The sequence below is a fragment of the Ambystoma mexicanum genome, chromosome 4q, assembly GCF_040938575.1.
Source record: "Ambystoma mexicanum isolate Mex_15411 chromosome 4q, UKY_AmexF1_1, whole genome shotgun sequence".
In the NCBI taxonomy this organism is placed as follows: domain Eukaryota; kingdom Metazoa; phylum Chordata; class Amphibia; order Caudata; family Ambystomatidae; genus Ambystoma; species Ambystoma mexicanum.
In genome coordinates this window covers 669,411,740-669,432,411 of record NC_090928.1, presented here as the reverse complement: position 1 = coordinate 669,432,411, position 20,672 = coordinate 669,411,740, and the positions used below count along the sequence as shown (strand labels likewise).

At 44.4% G+C, this 20,672-nt stretch overlaps 1 protein-coding gene across 4 annotated transcripts in view; it reads left to right on the top strand.

The window, feature by feature from the left end:
* The window catches only part of CCDC88A (coiled-coil domain containing 88A), a 2,139,415-nt gene extending 2,119,172 nt beyond the window's left edge, over positions 1–20,243 (top strand). For all 4 annotated transcript variants that reach the window (XM_069608255.1, XM_069608254.1, XM_069608253.1 and 1 more), the window contains 2 exons: positions 18,678–18,780; positions 19,295–20,243. In XM_069608255.1, the coding sequence (XP_069464356.1) occupies positions 18,678–18,742 (65 nt within the window). In that variant the 3' untranslated portion in view covers positions 18,743–18,780; positions 19,295–20,243. The remainder of the gene's footprint in view (positions 1–18,677; positions 18,781–19,294) is intronic.
* The last annotated feature ends 429 nt before the right edge of the window (positions 20,244–20,672 follow it).

The window sequence follows — 20,672 nt, the reverse complement described above, 5'->3', positions numbered from 1 at the left end:
CACCTCTACAGCCTCTGAAGACAGGTTCTTTGAAAGGTTCCTAGGGCTGATGCGAACTCTCCAGATGGGGGCATCCTCCAGGTCACCCCACCGGCATCCATAGTCATTTCTCCTATGGCTCCGGTGCCACAGGCCCCAGCGCAGCCACTGCTGCCCAGCCGGCTCCTCCGATTCCGGCTCCCCTGCCTCCCACATTACAGGTGGCTCCACAACAGCCTCCTCAGCAGCCACTGGCACCGGTATCCACACCGCAGCCCGCAGCGCCCAGCACCCATCCACCAGTTCCAGACCCTCCGAGCACTCTGGTAGATACTGACGAGGAGGAGGACTCCGACATGCCATCTTCAGCCAAGGCCTTCCACGAACGCCTTGCAGGTTTGGCAGAATATTTGGGCCTTCCTCAGCCCGAGTTAGAGCAGCCTGAGGAGGGAGTCTTGGCAGAAGTCACCCTAAAACCCCCTACCAGAACAGGGATCCCAATGCAGAAAGACGTAGTTGCCCTGGCCAAGAAGGGGTGGCTGAAGCTGCACTTGGCCCAACCTGTCAATCGCTGCCTCGACACCAAGTATAGGCAGATGGAGGGGGATACACTCTTGCTTTCCACGCATCCTCAACCGCATTCTTGCGTGATCGCTGCAGTGTCACTCTACTCTGAGCCTCAGTCGTCCTCGGCCACCTCGTCCTCGACGCTGCTAGGCAAGAGGTGAAGATCTTGGAGGCGTACGGGAAAAAACTGTACTCCAATGCCTCCTTGTACCTGCATCAAGCCAACGCGGATGCCATGCTGGCAGCCGTTAACCAAAGGCTCTGGTGGGACATTGTGGACTTCCTCCCAGAACTTCCAGCGCAGAGCCAAACGCGCTTCAAGGCGGGCCTAAGAGAAGCCAGGCTGGTAGCGCAGGACATCATGGAGTCCACCATGGCCCACATCCATACCTCTGGCCGGGCCATCTGCATCGCCACAGACATGAGAAGGACTGCCTGGCTCTGGGCTACTAAGTTTAACCTCGATGTCCAGGAACGCATATTGGACCTTCCATTCGAGGGTAGTGACCTCTTTCACTCCACCACGGATGAAGAATTGGATAAAAAGAACAGCAGCTCGCAAACGGCAAAGTCTTTATCTATTCTTACGAAGGCCACGCTCGAGGCCTACACCCAGTCACAGCAACGCTCCAACAAGGGGCGGGCCTTTGGCGGGTTCTGGGGCTTTCAAGAATGAAGGCCCAGGCAACCTGACCGTTCTCTGAGTCAACATCGGAGGAAACAACAAAAAGTGGTGGTGGGCTTTTTCCAATCCTCTGCAACAGCCTCAGAGGGAAAGAAGGGATGACACGTCCCTTCGGGTCCATGTGTCTCCAGTGGGGGGCAGGCTTGCCTTTCACGTGCAATTTTGGTGCCAGAATTTTTGGGACCCTTGGATCCTCTCTGTAGCCTCCACGGGGTACAGCCTACCGGTACCTTCCTATCCTCCCCTCCTCTCCGACAGATTGGGACAGCAACTCTGTTGGCGGAGATCCGGTCACTCGTCGAGAGCCAGGCTGTGGAAGAAGTCCCAACCTCCCAGCAAGGCTTGGGCTTTTATTCCAGGATTTTTGCCATACAAAAGAACCAGGCTGGCCTGAGAGTTGTGTTGGACCTTTCCACCCTCAACCTCTCCCTTCCTCTGCAAGAATTCCAGATGGTTATGCCAGCACTTATTGTGGAAACACTGGACAGGGGAGACTGGATGTGCTCCCTGGATGTGCTCCCTGGATCTGAAGGACGAGTACCTACACGTCCCGATTTGGCAGCCACACTGTTCCTTACTGCGGTTCAAGATCATGGGCTGCCATTTCCAATACAAGGTACTACCCTTTGGCCTCAACTCAGCCCCCAGGGTGTTTACCGGGTTGATGAATGCAGCGGCAGCCCTCCTCAGGGCCCAGGGCCACCAGGTCTACCCATACCTGGACGACTGGCTCGTCCGGGCTACATCTCAGAAAGCGGTTCACCAAACCTCCTCTGCACTGATGAATACACTCTGTGACCAGGGGTTAACTATCAATCTCAAGAAGTCTCCGCTGGAGCCCACGCAGACCCTGACCTTCCTGTGCCTTATCTGGGACACAAGCTCTGAGATAGTCTTTCCCTTGGAGGACAAGATAGCGGCCATCAAGAAAGCCACCTCTCCCTTCCTCTCCAGGGCAGTGACCTCGGCCTGGTGGTACCAACATTTGTTGGGTATAATAGCGACTGTCCTGTTCGCCGTACCCCACATAGGACTCAAGCTGGGGAGATTACAGCTGCACTTTGCAGCCTCAAGGAATCAGGAGAAGGGCTCCCAAGCAGAGCCAATTGACATTCCTCCCTTTCTCCACCCGGACCTAATTGGTGGTCCATGGAATTCAACCTGTGGCAGGTAAGCCTTTCCGGCAGCCGCCATCTCAGGTCACAATTGCTACGGACTCCTCCCTAGAGGGCTGGGCGCCACTCTGGACAGCCACAGCGCCCATAGAGTCTGGACTCGGCAGGAGCAGGAGTCCCACATCAATTGGCTGGAATTGAAGGCCATATGGCTGGCTCTCGAGGCCTTTCTCCCTCTCATCGAGGGCAAGGCAGTTCTTATCCAGACAGACAACTCCACCAGCATGTACTATGTCAAAAAGCAGGGGGGTACCAGATCCCCTCTACTGTGCAATCTAGCCGTCTGCATGTGGGAGTGGGCACTGGAGAACAACATCTACCTCACCGCAGTCCACCTCCCGGGGGAGTCCAACCTGCAGGCTCAGCAGACTGGGGGCAGACAATTAAGAGTGGCAATTGAATGACCCGGCACTGAAGGAGATCTTCCTCAGGTGGGGGCATCCTCAAGTGGATCTTTTTGCCTCCCGGGACAACAGGAAATGCCAGCAGTTTGCCTCCTGGAAGGGGCAGGGCTCCGGCTCCCTGGGCGACGCATTCCAAATACGGTGGAATTACATGCCGGCATACGCCTTCCCACCCACACCCCTGGTCCACAGGGTGATCTGCAAGATAAAGGAATCTCGTCACCTCAGCATCATTTTGATAGCTCTGTGGTGGCTGGCGAGACCGTGGTTCTCCGAGCTACTTAGCCTATCGGACAGGCCACCCATTCACCTCCCACTGGGCCCAGCAGGGGGGCAGGGCACTCCACCCCGCTCCTCACAAACTAGCCCTCGCAGTGTTGCTCCTGAGCAGGTCACATTGAAACACTTGAACCTCTCTCAAGCTAACCTAGAGATCACCCAGGGCGCTAGAAGCAAGGATACTAGGAGCCAATATACAAGTAAATGGTCTAGATTCTGTCATTGGGCCGACCCTAAAGTGCACCTTGGATGACGTGCTCTCCTTCTCAGCACACCACGCCCACTCCGGCGTACAGGTGGACACATGCCGTACTTATCTGGCAGCCATAGGGGCTCTCAGGAATTCCGAGGGCCTCTTCTCCTCTTCCAACCCAGTGGTCAAGCGACATCTGGCGTGCCTCCACAGACTCTACCTGCCTATAAAGAAACCACACCCTGCGTGGGACCTCAATGTTGTGTTGGGCGCCTTGGCGCACAAAACGTTCAAGCCAATGGCGTCTGCAGACATCACGCTGGTCACCATAAAGACAGCTCTACTCGTGGGCATCACCCCTGCTCGCAGAGTCAGCGAGATGCAGGCTCTGGTGGCATCAGAGCCCTACACCACTTTTCACAAGGACAAGGTGGTCCTGCGGACACACCCTGCGTTCCTACCCAAGGTGACCTCCTCCTACCATCTCAACGAGTAGATGGTCCTACCCACATTCTTCGTCGACCCCATGGATGAGCCTCAGAGGGTCTTACACTGTCTGGATGTCAGACGTGTTCTGAAATACTACATGGACAGGACCAAGGACTTATGCAAGTCGGACGCCCTGTTTGTCACTTTCGATGGGTCATGGCCCGGTTATCAGACTTCTAAGGCCTCCATAGCAAGGTGGATGGTCACGGTCATCAAGGAGGCTTATGAGCAGCAGCACAAGCCGGTGTCAGCTAACTTGCATGCCCATTCGGTCAGAGCCAAAGCCACGGCCATCGCATTCCAACGGCATGTGCCATGGCAGGTCATCATCAGCGCGGCTACCTGGGTCACCACTTCGGCTTTCTGTAAGCACTACTGTTTGGACGCCACCTCTAGGTCAGAGGCGGCTTTCTGGCAGGCGGTTCTAAGAAACCTGTTTTCTTAAGGAGGGTCTCCTCTCGACCCTGTGGCTACTTTCAGTTGTAATCGCTCATACAGTATGGAGGAAAGGGGACGGGACTTAAGAGTAATTAATAGTTACCCACTGTAGTGACTAACATACTTTTAGTCCATGGTCCCCTTTCCTCCACACGTCCCACCATCCTCACCCCTAATTATACTGGTGTCATTGGGCAGTTCTGAATATTGTCGACGCGTCAATGGGGACTGAGGAGTGGTGCCGGTGGGCCGAGTCAGGCCCCCGTGCCTCGAAATTTAAAGGGGAAGAAGATTTGTCTGGTGAAAATAGGTTCTGTCTCCCATCCCTCGCGTGGGACGCCCATACAGTATGGAGGAAAGGGAACTATGAACTAAGAGTACTTTAGTCACTACAGTGAGTAACTATTAATTTTCAGGCTGCTGACTGTGGCAGGTGACCCACATCCTGTGGCATGCCTCACACGGATAAGGGCCATAAGCCTTTTACTTAATCCAGCCACTAGCAATAGGAAATACATGTAGTTTGCACTGACAGACAGCACAATAAATAGTCAAAAAATAATTGATTTATTAATTAGTGGATTGATTGACTGATTGTGGACACTTGTAAAGCAGCTTTTTAACCCATCAGATCAAAACTAATCATGCTAATCATATGAGCTAACACGCTATGTGGAGTATTCTACAAAATAAATGCATTGTAAGGTGAGTAAAATTAATCGAACGGTCCTAAGCAGGCTGAACACTTTAATAAAGAATACAGAAGGAACACATATAGGTCCTCATTGAAAGTTTGGTGGTGTAAGTAGTGCTGATACCGCAAAACTGAATTACCCTTACCACCAATGATAACAGTGGCATCTCCACCATTTATGAGATTAACGTTAATTCCCATTCCAGAGTCCCATAAAACTTGATGGGGTACCTTTATCCTATGGCCCTGTGATAATCTTCCACAAACATATTAGGAATACAGTAATGATCTTTTGCCGTTCTCAAAAGGGAAGCTGGGGTTTTATTTTATTAGTGTTTTCAAATCAGCTTTCTCAAGGATACATTTAACTTTTTTACTTCAGAGGAGCAATTAAGCTGCAAATATGGAGATGGCATCCATTTTTTTATTCCTGGTAAGCATTCATTTAAGGGAGACTCTCATAGAAAAGAATATGCCTCTCATTTCCCCACGTGTCCTCGGAGGGACCTTTTTTCAATATGTTAAAGTCCCTCAGATGAAGTACGTAACTCAGAAGTTGTTGATGAACAACATCCGCCTCCCCCACCGCACCGGCTGCCATGTTCACAGCCTCTGATCTCAGCTGCTTATAGTGATGGGCAACTGGAAATGTAGTGCTTGCATAATGTAAGCAAGAGAGCCTATTCAGAAGTGATGATATAAGGAGCCCCCAATTGACATAGACTATGGCATTCTCTGTTCCCAAAATGTGTCAATGGAAAGCCACAACATCAATAATAATAAAATGTGACTAATAATAGCTTAATGTTAGCCCTTGATTGCATTCTGGGATAAAGACAACTTGACATTGGTGGATGCATGGTTGTTTCGTTTTTAATATCACAAAGTAGGCACAAAGCACTTTCTTCAATTTTGTATCATCTGCACAGTTATTTAGTGGATGAACAGTTAGAAAATAAGCAGCTTTACCAATCTTGTTAATAAAATGGAAGTCCAATATTCCATTATGATCTGAGCAATCACTTAAAGTACGAGCTGCTGATACCATTTGTAGCATACACGTAGGGCTCATCAGTGTAAAGCTTAATCCAAACTGGAGTTGACAAAATTGATGGAGGCTGCAAATATAATTTAAAAGGGGAGCAAATTACATTGTGTGATTATTCATACCATCATAAAGTGCTCTTTAGACAAGGTTAACCACTTTTTTCTTCCAGCTTTAGTGGATGGCCACACATTCTCACTATTGTTCTGTGGTTATATGATAAAAATATCTATGATTGAGATTCATCATAATATAAGACTCTTATTACTTTAAATCATCTGATGTCCTGTCCTGTTTGATTAACATGCCTTTCAATGCACAGTGCCTAAAATGCACACTACCATTCTAAATGGGGCTGACTAGGGCTCTGTGCCCTGGAGTTGTCTAGCCATATATTTAATTCCTCTTTCATATAGCATTAAATACAACATCCTTCGAAAGCTGCAGGCTGTCTTCCTGCATTAAAGGTGAGCCTGTTGTTTTGAGTTCTCATGGGCCCATTACTGGAGACAAACTGTGTGTCACCCAATTTACTTTGCACTTGCATTTGTTCACATTAAACATCTTCCAATGCTAAAACATGTTGCTATATTAATGGATACTGCTTTGTACTTCTAATCCTACTTGGTTCTTTATCAGCAATGATGGAACATTTGCTCATCACATTCATCTATACATAATTTAGGCAGGGGTTTAATATTAGGGGCCCCAATAACTAAGCATGCAGAGCTTTATTGTATATGGTGCTTCACACCCATCAGGCAGTATGCCATTGATAACTTCTCCCTAAAACCTACTTTCAACCATTTACATACTTCATAACTGACTCTCATTTGATATAATGTAAAATCTGTACTTTGTCATTGTACCTTGACTTATTTCTTAGATCTGCGTTTTACTAAAAACAAATTAATCACACAGAGTTTGAACAAGACCCACGTTTATAGCTAAAGATTTAGATATTTTAAAATAAGTAATTAGAAAGAAGTTGTCAATGTAAGAAGTGTAGAGAATACACTGGGATTCCTTCGTGTAATTTGGAACAATAAAACAGTAACTCAACTGTGGGTAACACAACTTGTAAATTGCCAATACCCTAAAATAAATTCTGAAATCAGTTGGATTTATCAGCACAATATGTGGCTCTGCATTCTGGTCTGGGTGTGTGGTTGCTTCCAGTCAGCCATTAATGCATCCATAATAGTCATGAACCATACAATTAAATTGTTGTACTATTTGTATAAACAAAGGACTGGGCTAATATCTAAAAATTACCAAAAGGGATTTTATAGCCAATTGATGATCACAGACCAATTTGGAAAACGTGTGAGTGCAAATGTTACACCCTATAGAAAGATTGGTGGGAAAGTACACTGATGGCAAAGTAAACACAATTATTCAGTATTGGGTCTTCTATAAATATACCTACTTTAAATATTCCCATTTCTCAAGCCAGAAACTCCCGGAAATTCAAAAAGAAACTTTTAGATATTAAAACAATGTGTGGAATATACATTTGTGTGCACCTATACCTCTCGGCTAGAGGTCAGATTCTTATTTCAGTTGTTTCTTAAAGGAGCTAATACATTTCAGTGTTATTTGACAAAATAGAATTGTCAGGATTTTCATAGGCTTTGAAGCCTTTTTTACAGAATTAAGCTGACAGAATGTGTTAGGGGGCTAGTGCATAGAGGAATGACACATTTTGTGATAGGCTTGAGCATTGAGCTCTCAGCGCAGCAGACCACACATTACTGAAGTCCTACTCTGCTGTAATTTTGATTAGAAGGGTTGCACTTTGTGCCAGTGAATGACATACAGGAATTGTTAGGGACTATGCTAAACATTCAAAGCTCTGAGAAGAAATGGAAGGCTGCTAAATCTTCAGAAGAGTCCCAAAAGAAGGTTTTTCATGGTGAAAAATTTGAAAAGTGCAAGTGAACCAGGGGCTAAACCTAGTTGAGAGATCTAAATCACAACGTCAATCATTGCTCAATGTTCTGGGATGCAAGACCTGCCTCAGAACCTTCAGGGATTCAAGTTCAACTGTCATTTCAGCACCGACATCAAGAATCCCATTGCTGGGTAAGAAGTGACCGTTGCCACAGTCCTCATTGATGGAGTTACCCATTTGTTTTTTAATACTAAAGAAGTCCCATTGTTACCTCGATACTCATCACTGAGCCATAGCCTGTCAATTGTGTCGGTAGCACCTCAATGTCCTTCGATGACAATATCTCCCCGCAATTCCTCATAAGTAGAGATCACCACAGCTGGCAGAGTCCATGGTAGATGCCTTGCTGTCGGTCACATTTGCATGCATCTTTATCAAGCTTTTCCCATCATTCCAGGTCTTAACATTAGTTTTCATCTCGTTGTCGGCACAGATCATCATCATCTTGGCAGCATCATTTTCACTGTTCATCATCACAAAGAGAGCATCATGTAGATTAACTTGTGACACTGTCTTTGTTCCCTATACATCACAACAGGAAATGGCTATTACACCACCCATTTTAATTGATGTTTCGATTGAGAAGTTAGATATAATGATGTCTGGAACCACAAATTTCAAAAGTGTAATGCTGTTTCAGACCCCAAAACATTCCCAATTTTACCTATGCAAGAAGACGAGGTTATGCTTTCAGCAATGGGCAAAGAAGAAGAAATAAACAAGGAATATTTGACTTGAAAAGTTACACCAAAATATGCGACACTTCGACCATATTCCCAAAAGACAATATGGCTTTCTTGATTTTAGTAATTTATTTAATTGACAAATTAACTATGCCCAGAAAAGCATATATTTTTCTTGACTTCCTATCATGTGGAAGATTGGACACCAGTTTATAAAGGCTCCTGCAGCACTGCTGTCTGTGGCCCTCTGTGTGTAAAAAGGCCCCATCATCTTATTTGATTTTTATTAAGGAGCCAGGTATGTGCAGACTTCATTTTGGCTACAGTAGTTCATAGAAAACCAGTAAAGACATCATCCATTTCTACTTTTCTACCGATAAGGGAATTGCATATGAGTGTCCGAAAGGTGGTTCAGTTAGTGTTGTAACTAGTAGTCGTGTCATTTCTATATGTAAACGAGATCTCTGGCATAAAGTGTATTAATCAAATTGGGGTTTCCAAGAAGACAAATGCAGAGAAACCAATGCTTTGTTTAATGAAGAAACAGTAACTGGTGATATGAGGAGGCCAATGCTGGACTAAGCAACTGCTGTTTTTATAGACATGAATGATGGTGTATTATTTAAAAGGCAAGCGTGTTTCCAATTGCCTAGTTTTAGTCCTCAAGCGCGAGCACATATTTTGTACTTGCCTTGCAATTGAGTACAGTTATCAGGAAAGTTATCTGATGGCACTTAACTGTCAAAAAAGAAAGGTATGTTGAGTCATTGGGCCTCATTACAAGTTTGGAGGTACCCAACTCGGGTCCGGCTTCGGGTCCCGTGAAAGAGGAATTACCGGGCCATTCCGACCTCGGCGGGCCCGGTAATTCCCCTTTCGCGGGACCCGGAGCCGGTACGTCCCCATTCCCATTTGAGCCCCCATAGGGCTAGATGGGAATGGGGAGGATGGTAGCAGCGGTACCGTTCATAACGGTACCATTGCTACCATGCAGTTCTGTTCGCGGGTGCCGCTGTGCACGCCTGGTCCGACCAGGCGTGCAGAGCGCCACCCGCGAGCAGAACTCGTAATGTGGTGGTACAGTGATAACGGCGCCGGCAGCACTACCGGCGCCGTCATCACTGTACCGCCACTGTCGTAATGAGGCCAATTGAGTATGAGTCTTCACTAACATATCGTGGTAGAGGGAGCCCCTATTCAGAAGTTGCATTCAAACCATTTCTCATCCGCTTCACATAACCTCCCTCATAAGTCTCAAGAGTCAGGCTTACTTTTGTTCCCCTTATGAACCAGAAAGGTAAGGCTTTCACAAAGAAGCCCTTAGCCTAAGCAACCAAAACAGACCAGGCTCCATTCACTTCCAAGCCATCCATAGCACTCTGGTGTGAAGAAGATTTGTAGGAATTTGAAAGTGCATGCCATTGGATCAATAAGGGAGGGAAATCCTAAAAGTGGGGTATGTTCTGTAATTGCAGTGTGAAAATGACTTCTAAAAAGTTAATTTGTGGCAACTTTGGGAAGAAATAGAACACATGCTTCAAATAAATGCAATTGAATTGGTTCCCAAGGAGTAGAGAAACATATAAGTGTATTCAAGATACTTCTTAATCAGAACACAAAAGGGACATTCCTGTTTTAGATTTAAGGATTTTAAACAATCCCATCATAAAGAAGACAGTGGCATTGTAAACTGTAATGACTGCTATTCAAAAGAACAATTCCTTTTGTGTTCGAGATCTACAGGAGGCATATTTCAAATAAAGAAACACAACATTTCAAAGATGCATCTTCCTAAACAAGAAATACCAGTTAATATGCTGCCTTTCAGCCCATATAAGAAGGATCAGAAAATGTCTAGCTCCAGTGAAGCAGCGGTTAAAGGGTGTCTTCCGTAACCAGTTTGCTTACGTCATTCCTCGAGCAAGTCCAGGTTATCCAAGTCTTAGATGCTCCCTTCCAAACGCTGAAAACTACTAAAGAGAAGGTGCAGTCTTCATTATAATGGCTCCACCTCTGCTAGTGCTAGTCAGAATTTTAAAAAACTTGGTGAGATTCATGTTCTCCTTCATTCCAGTCATTCCTGTCTGCAGGCCTCAAATATGGACCCCTCATCTGGGACTGGATCACCAATGACAGTTGGACAAAGAGGATGGCAAGGACATGATCAGGATAACCAGCCATGTGAGGCAAGCTACAAACCCAATATGACAAAAGAGAGGCCTTTTCAAGAACTGACGCATTAGACAACAGATGCTTCTCTATCGCAATAATGACACATTCTAAAATCTAAAAATGTGGACCGCTCACACTTCAATTATGGCTATAAATAATCTAAACTTTGTAGGACTTTCGTAGGCTCTCAAGGCATATTCGCCAATAATATTAGGTTCGACAGGATGAATTCAAATGGACGACACAACAGCAATGTACCATACATGAAAACAGTTCTAATGGATAAATATCTTCTCTATAGTTTCCTTATTTCTGAAATGTCCAGCATGCAGGCTGGAGCCTAGGAAAAGTTTGAATCACACTTGCACAGCCACTCATATCCACAGTTTGCCTTGTGGCCTCCATCTGAAGCAGTGGTGTCAATGGTATAAGTGAACCTGCCTCAAGCCCAACTGTTCCTTTTCCAATGTCAACATTTACTGGTCTTTGGGACATGTTTGGAGCCTCTGACGCTAATAGTGACACAAGTTTACATTAAGTTTGGTATTTTTATTGCAATTGGTCATACTGAATTCTTTTGACAAAATGAGCAAGAAATCTTCTTGGTTTAAAGCTATGACAGGTGTCAGATGATATTCAAAACAGACACCAATTATCATTGCATGTAGTGTCTCAATGCCTGCCACAACAGCAGAGTATAAGGCATGCAGGGGTTTTACTTCAAAGGCCACATGCTCCTGGGATCGTCGACTCCTAATATCGCAGGAAAGGACCAAAGATCAGAGTTGGCCTTGAAGAACTTCAGGGGCTCCTCCAAAGCAGGCATATTTTGAGCACGTTTTTTAAATAACAGGTCTATCCCTTCATTTTTTAAAATCACGGATGTGTGTTCAAACAGGGATTTGCAATACCAAAAACGCAACAAGGAACACACACTACCCTCTCATGTCATTCATGTTGTGATTCCAAAAACAGTAAACTTGTGAACTTTCCAGCTTTTTGTACTCCTATTACTGTATATTGAAAACTCCAGACTGTTTCACTAGAAAAATGTATGTAATTTTAATGTTAATTTTTATTGTTTTTCAACACATATACATTTCTTCTGATTTGTTACTTCTAAAAAAACCACATAACAACCAATCATACATAGTGTGTGCAAAACAAGGGGTTAGTATAAGTGCTGCTTTAATAGAATACAAAAGATTTTTGAACTTGCTGCCGCATGCCTCAGTAGGGAGTATGATATTTTCAAACATTTACTTTGAACATTTTTGTGGACATGAGGTGTAATTATTTATTTCAATATCATTGGTTTTTGCAAACCACTCTCATATAGTCCTTTCTTTTAATATACCATCATATCTTTCAAAAAACTATTTTCTCAAAAAACATTGATTGGATAAAGAAATGGCGATACTCGTGCGTTTTGTCCCTTCGTAGCAAAATCCGTTCATCCACCACAGTTCTGTTGATAGATAAGTAGGCCTTCGTCAGAATAAAAAGAGATTCTATAAACATCTCGAACAAATCATTTGGCCCCTTTGCTACTTCATTGGGTCTCTTATTCTCTCTTAAGGGGAGTACGGCCTTTTCTCTGTCGCTGTATATTATTCCCTGAGTTTCACATCTGCCTCTTTCTGTAATTCTTTGTCTTTTATTTGGGAGCTATATCACCAGTGTCTGCATGTTCCGTGAGCGTATGGTTATCAACCAAATCTCTTCCATAATCTGCATCACCTTTTATAGCCTTTTCTCCTTACTTTTTGCTGAACATGACCGAACACCAATAATGTATTCAGGTTTACAGTCAATTTTGCCATCATTACTGCTGCATCCTTGGTGAGGCGTTTTCCATTCCAAAATATAGGATTTGAGATGTAAACGAGAAGGAGACAGGGAGGAGGTTGCAGGAACACAACTACCACCACTCAGAACCTTGCAGAGCCAGCACAGTACTCACATGGGAGGAACTCTGACTGGAGCCATTCCACCGGTTAAAGGAGAAGACACGAGAAGAGATCTTTCGAGCAGGGCTTCCCGTTCCTCCAGTGACAAGCACTGGGGCAAGCTGGAGAAAATTAAGAGGAAGAGGGACTCTGTCCAGGACCCTCACCATCAAGTTAGCTGTTGTAGCCCCGCAGACTCTGCTGACCCCAGCACCAGTGCAGGTGTTAGTGGCTCCTGGCACAAGTGACTCCAGAGGACATGGAGGCATTCCGGGTACAGACTCTAGCTTTGTTTGCCAAAATGCAACCACAGCTGAGCCTGCTTCTGTTCGGACTGTGCTTGCTATCCAGTGCAAATGCAGAGACGTGGCACAACATGCCTCAATGGCGCTAAAGGCTCCTGCTGCATTGGGTGAAAGAGCTCATCAGACCTGTTTGGCCGGAACCCCTCCGATCGGGAGTGGCTCTGTCAGTGGCAAGACACTGTGCAATGTCATGACAGCACCACAAAACCCCAGTACTGCACTGTGTATGGCCCTGTAGATTAACTGGAAGCCACTTGAATTTGAAGTGGGGGGAGGCGAAATGTGAGGCAAGCAGGAGGGTGGATACACTCTTTCATAGGAGAGATCATGATATTGGTGACTAAGTGGAGGACAATGTCAGATCCAGGGCCAACTTGGAAGGAACAGGCGGTTAAGGCCTTCTGCTAGATTAAGTATTCAATTAGCTGCTTGTGACGAGCAGGGATGCCATAAGGCAGGTGGTAGCAGATGGGCTTCCAGACACATAATACAGGAAGGCCTGGACACAGAGGATCCGGTGCCAAGGAAATGTCAACCTCAGCATGTTTTTGGGGCCACGGGTGGCTCTACTTGTTGGAGATTTCACCAATGTGCAGGCACTGATCATGGTCATGCCCTTCCAAGGGGACAACCTGTTTGAAGACCAGGTTAACTATACTTTGTCGAAGTTCAAGGAATCCAGACAAATAGCCTGGCCGCTGGGCTATTGCCACTCTAAAACTGCTCTTTATGGTGCCACAGTACAACAGGATGCCGGCCACTCCACAAAAGCAGCGGTTTGGCACTCCGCTGAAGAGTCAAACATCCAGGACATCATGGAAAGTTCCAGAAGAAGTTTCCCCCCTGACCTTCGGCCGCTCAGGTGGTGCTGGCCCCTGGGAAGCCGCTTGATCTGTCCGTAGCTCATGCAAAACCAGTGGGGGTGGGAGAGCAGGCTGAGGGACACCGTCGAGGAATGGAGAGTTGTGACCACAGACCAATGTGTCCTGCAGATTGTGGAAAAAGTCTACAGCCTCTCTTTCCTGACTTTTCCCCAAGACCACCCCACAAAGTGCAGAAGACAGGAACTTTCCCATAGGGGCCCCTTTTGAAGGTAGAATAAATGATTGGAAAGACAAACAATAGAAAGAGTACTTGAAGGAGAACACCATACCAGCTTTTACTCAACATATTTTCTAATCCTGAAAAGGGAGCCAGAAATTCTGAGGATGATTTTAGACCTGCAGGGTCTAAACAAATTCATGAGAGGCCCATTCAAAATGGTTCGAATTGGGGTTTTTACACAGGCTTATGCGCCACTATGTATTCAAGAAAAACTCGATACAAGTAGTAGGTTTAAAACGTTGAAAATTCTCAAACATCGTCTCATGCGTCACAGTAAGCCGATGCGAGACGCATGAGACGATGATTGACAGGTGAAGTCGTCCAGTAGAGAAGGGTTGCTGTTCATGCTTCAACAGACCCAGCGACTGCCCCACTGAGTTCTGCATTGAACTTCAAGAAGTCGAACCTGATGACTACCAAGTGGCTGCCATTCGTAGGAGTAGAATGCATGGTGGGCAACCCATTTTGTCTCCCATTTGCAGATCATCACAGACGTTTCCATGACGGGCTGGGAAGCACATCCTGAGGAGCTGGAGGTACAAAAGAGATAGTCAGAGAGGGAGGTGAGGATCCATAACAACCTCCTGGAGGTGAGAGTGATCTGCTAGGCCCTGCAATCCTCTTAACCTTAGCTGTTGAGCAAGAAGGTGACAATCTTAATGGACAACACTACCGCAATGCATTATGTGAACAAGTCCTATGAGGTTGTTTCCCTCACATTGTGCAGCGAGGCACATCTGGCTGGGGAGAGCAATGGGAGGGCTGATATTCTCAGCAGGAGACAATCAGTGTTGGGGTCAGGGGTGGATCAGTCGGTGGTGGATCACATCTTCGAGATGTGCGACCTTCCGATGGTGGATATGTTTGCCTTAATGCCAACAAGAAATGCCACCTATTCTAATCCATGGATGTACCCAGGAAGTGTGTGGTAGGCGATTCCCTGCTGGTTACATGGATGTTCAGAATGATTTACGCATTCCCTCAATCCCCCTGTTGCAGCTGCGCCTGAGAAGATTCAGGCACTACAGGGGGGACAATGATCTTGGGCTGCCTGAGGCGGCATTGGCGGGTCCGGTACGCACAATTATTCAACCTGAGAAGCAATATGTGTTGGAAAATCCCAGTTTTCCTCAAACTGCTATCTTACAAGGTGGCTAAGCATTTGCACCCAGACATGGGCAGCCTTAAGCTCCATGCCTTGCTCCTGAACATCTATGGTTTCAGGTCCATGAACTGCCTTGGACCATATGGGGAGGGCCGGGAGGGCGAGTACCCACATAAACTGTACTTTTGCTGATGGCTGTGCTTCTGCCAGTGGTGCAAACAGCGAATTCAACCCCTTTTAAGTGTCAGTAGCCAGGTTCTGTAGGTGTCCACTGTAAGTGGATATGTAGCTGCGTACACCCGAGCAAGGCTGTATCTTTGAGATCCCAATTGTGGTGCAGCTGATCTGCCTAACGTTTGAGCCCATGCACAGCTGTGGCTTCAAACTATCATAAAGACTGCTTTCTTGGTTGCCATCAAATCGGTGGGTGAGGGAGCTCCTGCCTCATATGATCTTCTCAGTGCACAAGGTGACGTTTCCGGTGAAACCATGTTTCTTACCAAGGTCATATGTACATTTCAAATCAACCAATCTGTACAGTTTCCGGCTTTGTTCTCACCTCCTCATCCATCCATGATACGAGGCAGCACACAAAACTCTGCTGCAGGGGACTGTGGCACACTCCACTAGGGGTTGTGTGGCAAGATCTACTTTCCTCTGCAAGGTGGCCACTTGGTCGACTCTGCATAGATCTACAAGCATTACTGCCTAGTCTTGGATGTGAAGGCTGAGACCTTGTTTGGGTGGACAGCAATGCAGCACTTCTTTGGGGGGACTCCTGCCTCCTTGCTTTGGTGTCTCTGATTCTCCCTCCTTTAATTGTGATTGTCATTTCTAGGGTAATCTCTCAAAGATAATGAATCTTCAGAGGAGATTGTATCCATTATGAGAACAACTTACAGACCTTGTGGTTAACATTGGTTCTTATAGCTGCAATGTCTCATCTGAAGAGTCTTTATCTGCCTGCCCTCCTCCCCTCAGTTGCCTCAGAACAATCCTAGTCAACCTGTGGCCGGATCTATGCAGGAAACTGTTGGGGTTGGGGCAAGTGGCGCCCCTTATATCTTGGACACCATCACTACCGGTGAAGGCAGTGGACACAATCGCTTCTCTCCAAATCACCAGTATGTGCCCAGGGTAAGCCTAACATAGTGGGAGTTCTGGGATCTTTCTGAGCCACTGCCATGGAAACACTGTCATTCAATGATTTGGAGAGGACAGAGACTTCTTTGGTAAATATTGTGTCCATTACCTGGGACAAGCAGGCATAAATAAAGCTTACAGATTCCCCTTGCCAGGCCTCTTTTTTGGGGTAGACGCCTCATACGTCTGCCCAATATCCCCTTCCCCTTAGTTCCCCATGGATACATGTGAGCCAAATCAGAATGATCACAAGCTAAATGCAAAGGATATCAGACTGTATCTTCTCTCCCTTTTTATACATTGGCCTTTAAATAGTGAGCCGTACCTACCTAGCACAGGTTGTGTTCAAAATTGTAGTGTGTGTGGTTCCTAATAAGAGAACAAGGTATGCTGGGATTTTTCCTCTAGCCCTACAGCGCACAACAATGCCCCGTCAGCAATGCCAAACCAGTAGGTTCCCACCCACAGCATGACCACAGATCAAAAACAGGCAACAGCTGGCAAAGACAAAGCCCATTGCATCAGCGGCCCCCAAGCACACCACCCTGCGGAACACAAAATCAAACTAAGCTTCTGTGAGGCCCATTATGAGGGCATGCTAATCACTTTAAGGCACTGCCATAAATGAAAACATATAAGCATCTTACTTATCTTTTTGTTTCCAGCAGTAAGAAAAGGGGATTTGGATAGGTTCATGGACACTAATAAAGGTCTTGGTGCAGAAGGTTTGGAGGGGGCACAAGGAAGAATTATGGGGCTTTTAGTATGAAAAATGTCTGTTTAAAAATTCTTTCATCTGGTTTATGAAATAAATATGGAAAAGAGAATGCATAATCAGAAGCCTCCATGACATACTATTCTATTATTTTACTTAAGTGACTGTAGGCGGAGGTCAAGTCCCCCTTAATAAAACAGTAATTCAACGGTGCACCTGTCAACTAAGGACTTTTAAAGTAAAACATGTTCCTCGAACTTGTGACACAAAAAATAGTTACTTTTCAGAAAAATAAAAATAGCTGCATACTTTGCACAAGTACACCACATCATAGTTTGTAGGTCTACGATTGGTTGGGAAGCAGTAGCAAAATAATGCACCACATTATATACCATGGACTCACTGTTTACTGTGAAGCATGAAAAAGAAAGGGAGTGTCGCTATGCCAAAAAAAAGGAAGAGAGCTAAAATGGGGGTCATTTAAATCCTGGATCTCCCCTGAATAGCTCTGTTTACTGTGAACATAGGGTGCTCTTTCCTCAAACCACGAGCATACTTTTTCTTGTTGCTTACCTGCAAGTATCCTTTTTCTGTTCATGCAAATTACCAGAAAAGCAAAAGACATGGTGATATATATATATATATATATATATACACTGCTTTTTATTGTCAAAGAGCAGTTTCACATCCTGTGAAAGAAGTTCACTGGCTTTCACAGAACTTAAGAATTTCTCCTGAATCATTACATATGCATAGCTCAACTACCATTGTTGGTTTCAGAAATTCTGCTGAAATTCTTTTCTGAATTCTGAAGAACCCCCATGATAATCTGTGATGTTTAAATACATATCTAGTTGAGTCCTGATAAAGACCAGAAAGCCATTGATAACATTTGAAAAGTTACAATTGAAAAAAAGGTTTAAAACTCAAGTTTTCCAGCACCCAGTTACCTCAGGGTTCGGAGTGTGATACAAATAATAAACAGGTACAAAAATTTGAGGACAGTGCCTGAATAGTTTTCTGCCCTAATGTCTTACCATAAACTATAAATATGCTTTTTCCCCAATTCAATGTCTCACCTACTCGGGAATCGCACATATGCGGCCCTAATGCACCTTATTAGCAGGTTCTATTACTTGTCTGTGCTTATAAATCTCAGTGCTTGCCCCATTGAATAGGACACAAATGATCACTTCTGATGCTATTTTCTCCAATTGTCCTCCATCAACTGTTTCTATTCTGCATTGTCGTATTAATATGTTATCTTGTAAATTGTTCTTCATTTTCGACCTTTTTTCATGTAATAAACATTCTTCATTCAGTTATCTCATCACCTGTATGCCATCCATTGGAATGCTGTATCTTTTTAATTTTGTGGTACCCACTAGAGGCTGCCCTATGCTACATAGAAGGCAACTAAGATTAAATACACCATAATACTTGAGATTATTTGTCAATGTTTGGGGTGACCATTGTGGATGCTGTGAGGTGGATCGAGATTCCTTACTTTGTCCCCATCATGCACTTATTTTATTTCAGATTCCTTCCTAAATGAATCTGTGTGCAAATCAAATGATACAAAATGCTTTTCTCCTACAGGCGTGGAATCCCCTCCAGCAGTCAGAAATTCAAAAAGCAGGTGTAGGGAGCAACAAAGCTCATAATTCTAGCCACCCACTCTACAAGTGATGTGGGCCATGTGGTGAGTTTCCTGCCCATGTTGTATATGAGATTATCATAGTCTCATTTGCAAAACTAACAGCATTATTGAAGTGTGTGCCCGTGCATTAACAGATATATTCTTTGCTTGCTTATTTGGCTGTCTTGCTTTACAGTTAAGCCACATTTAGCTGCTACTGTCAGTTTTTCCTGGGCAAGGAACACGTCACAAATGTCTTCATGAATTACACCACGGCTAATGGGTTGGGGTTATAAAAACACATGATACAATATATTTGATCCGGTATTTGGAAACAAAATAGCTGATTCTTTTGCATGGCAGAAAGTATGAGGAAATGAATACCTTAGTATTTTGAAATTGAAGGGACTTTCTAGTAATTCATCAATCGCATTCTATCCCTTTCCTGTTCAGTTTAACCGGAATCTGGTGCATGACATTATTTCCTCATTTTACTAACTTCATTCATTGCTTTTACACACCTACCACCATCTTTCTCATACTTTCTTTCTTCTCTTTCTGCTTTTGAACTAAACAGAGAGAAAAGTGTCCTTCCTATCTCAGAGTGAAGCCTTCATTTCTGAAATACCAAGACAGACGACAGTAGAACGGCTAACAAACTATTGAGGACTTTCCCCAATCTGCGAGAATAGTGCAGGCAAGAACCACAACTTCCTTGAATCAAGGAGCTCTTCTTGGCTCTACTGCAGAAACACATATAATGTCTTAAATTGTTTTTGCATATTGCACTATGCAAACATCTGGACCTCATGGACAGCTCTGCTCTCGCAATGACCGACCAGGTCACGCATTTGAAAAATCAGAAAGAACCCTAGGAAAAAGAACATTGCTTTGCCACTGTATCTGGTTGTACCTGATGACCTCCATGCTTAAAGCTTCTGCCAGTTATTGGCAAAGTGTAGCATGTCATTGTTTAGAGTGCATCTAAAAACATGTATTTGATGGGACCGGACAACATTAGATCACAAGCTGTTCTTGGCATGCGCACCGCCTTATGAAGTTAGCATTTGCTGCATGAATATGCTCTTTCAAGGGATCACTTTCTGAAAAACGTTGATGTTTGCAAAGCACAAAACCTGTTTAAGATCTGCAATAAAAATGGTCTACAAGGAAGACTTCCATAGGAAGCACTTCTCTTCTGTAATTTCAACAGCAACCTTCACGACGCTAACCAAATGGAGCAATCACTTCATCTGGAAATATTTTGAGGTTTCCACGAGGTGTGTTTTCAATTGAACTGTATGCCCTGAGTGTGATATCGCCGATTTATTTAAACATTTCTGTTTTAATTTAACTGATTTAATTGTTTTTGCTTGTGTGCAAGTGACATGAATGCTGTATTTTACTCAAATGTACTTCTAATTTCATTTTATGAGAAGAAAATGTAAATAATGACCTAAGGTAACATTTTACTTGACGATTCATTTTTAGTCTACTCTCTATTATTAAAACATGTTCTGTTTTGAGCTCTATTCTGTATTTCTTGAGTACCTTAAACAACATTTCTTCGCTTTATAGCATTTATTGGAATGCAAAGTTGCAACCTCTTGCACACATTTATCATTTTGGTTTCTGTGTTTATAAACTCCTTATTTATATTGAGAATCATGTTTTAAACAGATGCCAAATTAACAAGTCAGCCAGAAGGGCTTTGTGGCGTGCATCAATTGTACTGTGTTCTATATTTGCCAATTATTCATCGAAAACGTAGTTTATCTTGGATTGGAAATGTATCCCATACACTCATTGTTGTCAGAAGGAATAATGTTTTATGTTCAAGCAGAATATCGTTTTAGGTCACTGAGTACATTAAAAGAAACAAAGGAAATATTTCATTTCCTTTCCTGTGTGAGCAAAAAGGTGCTGTTTTTTGTATCAAAGAAAAGGCCTTATCT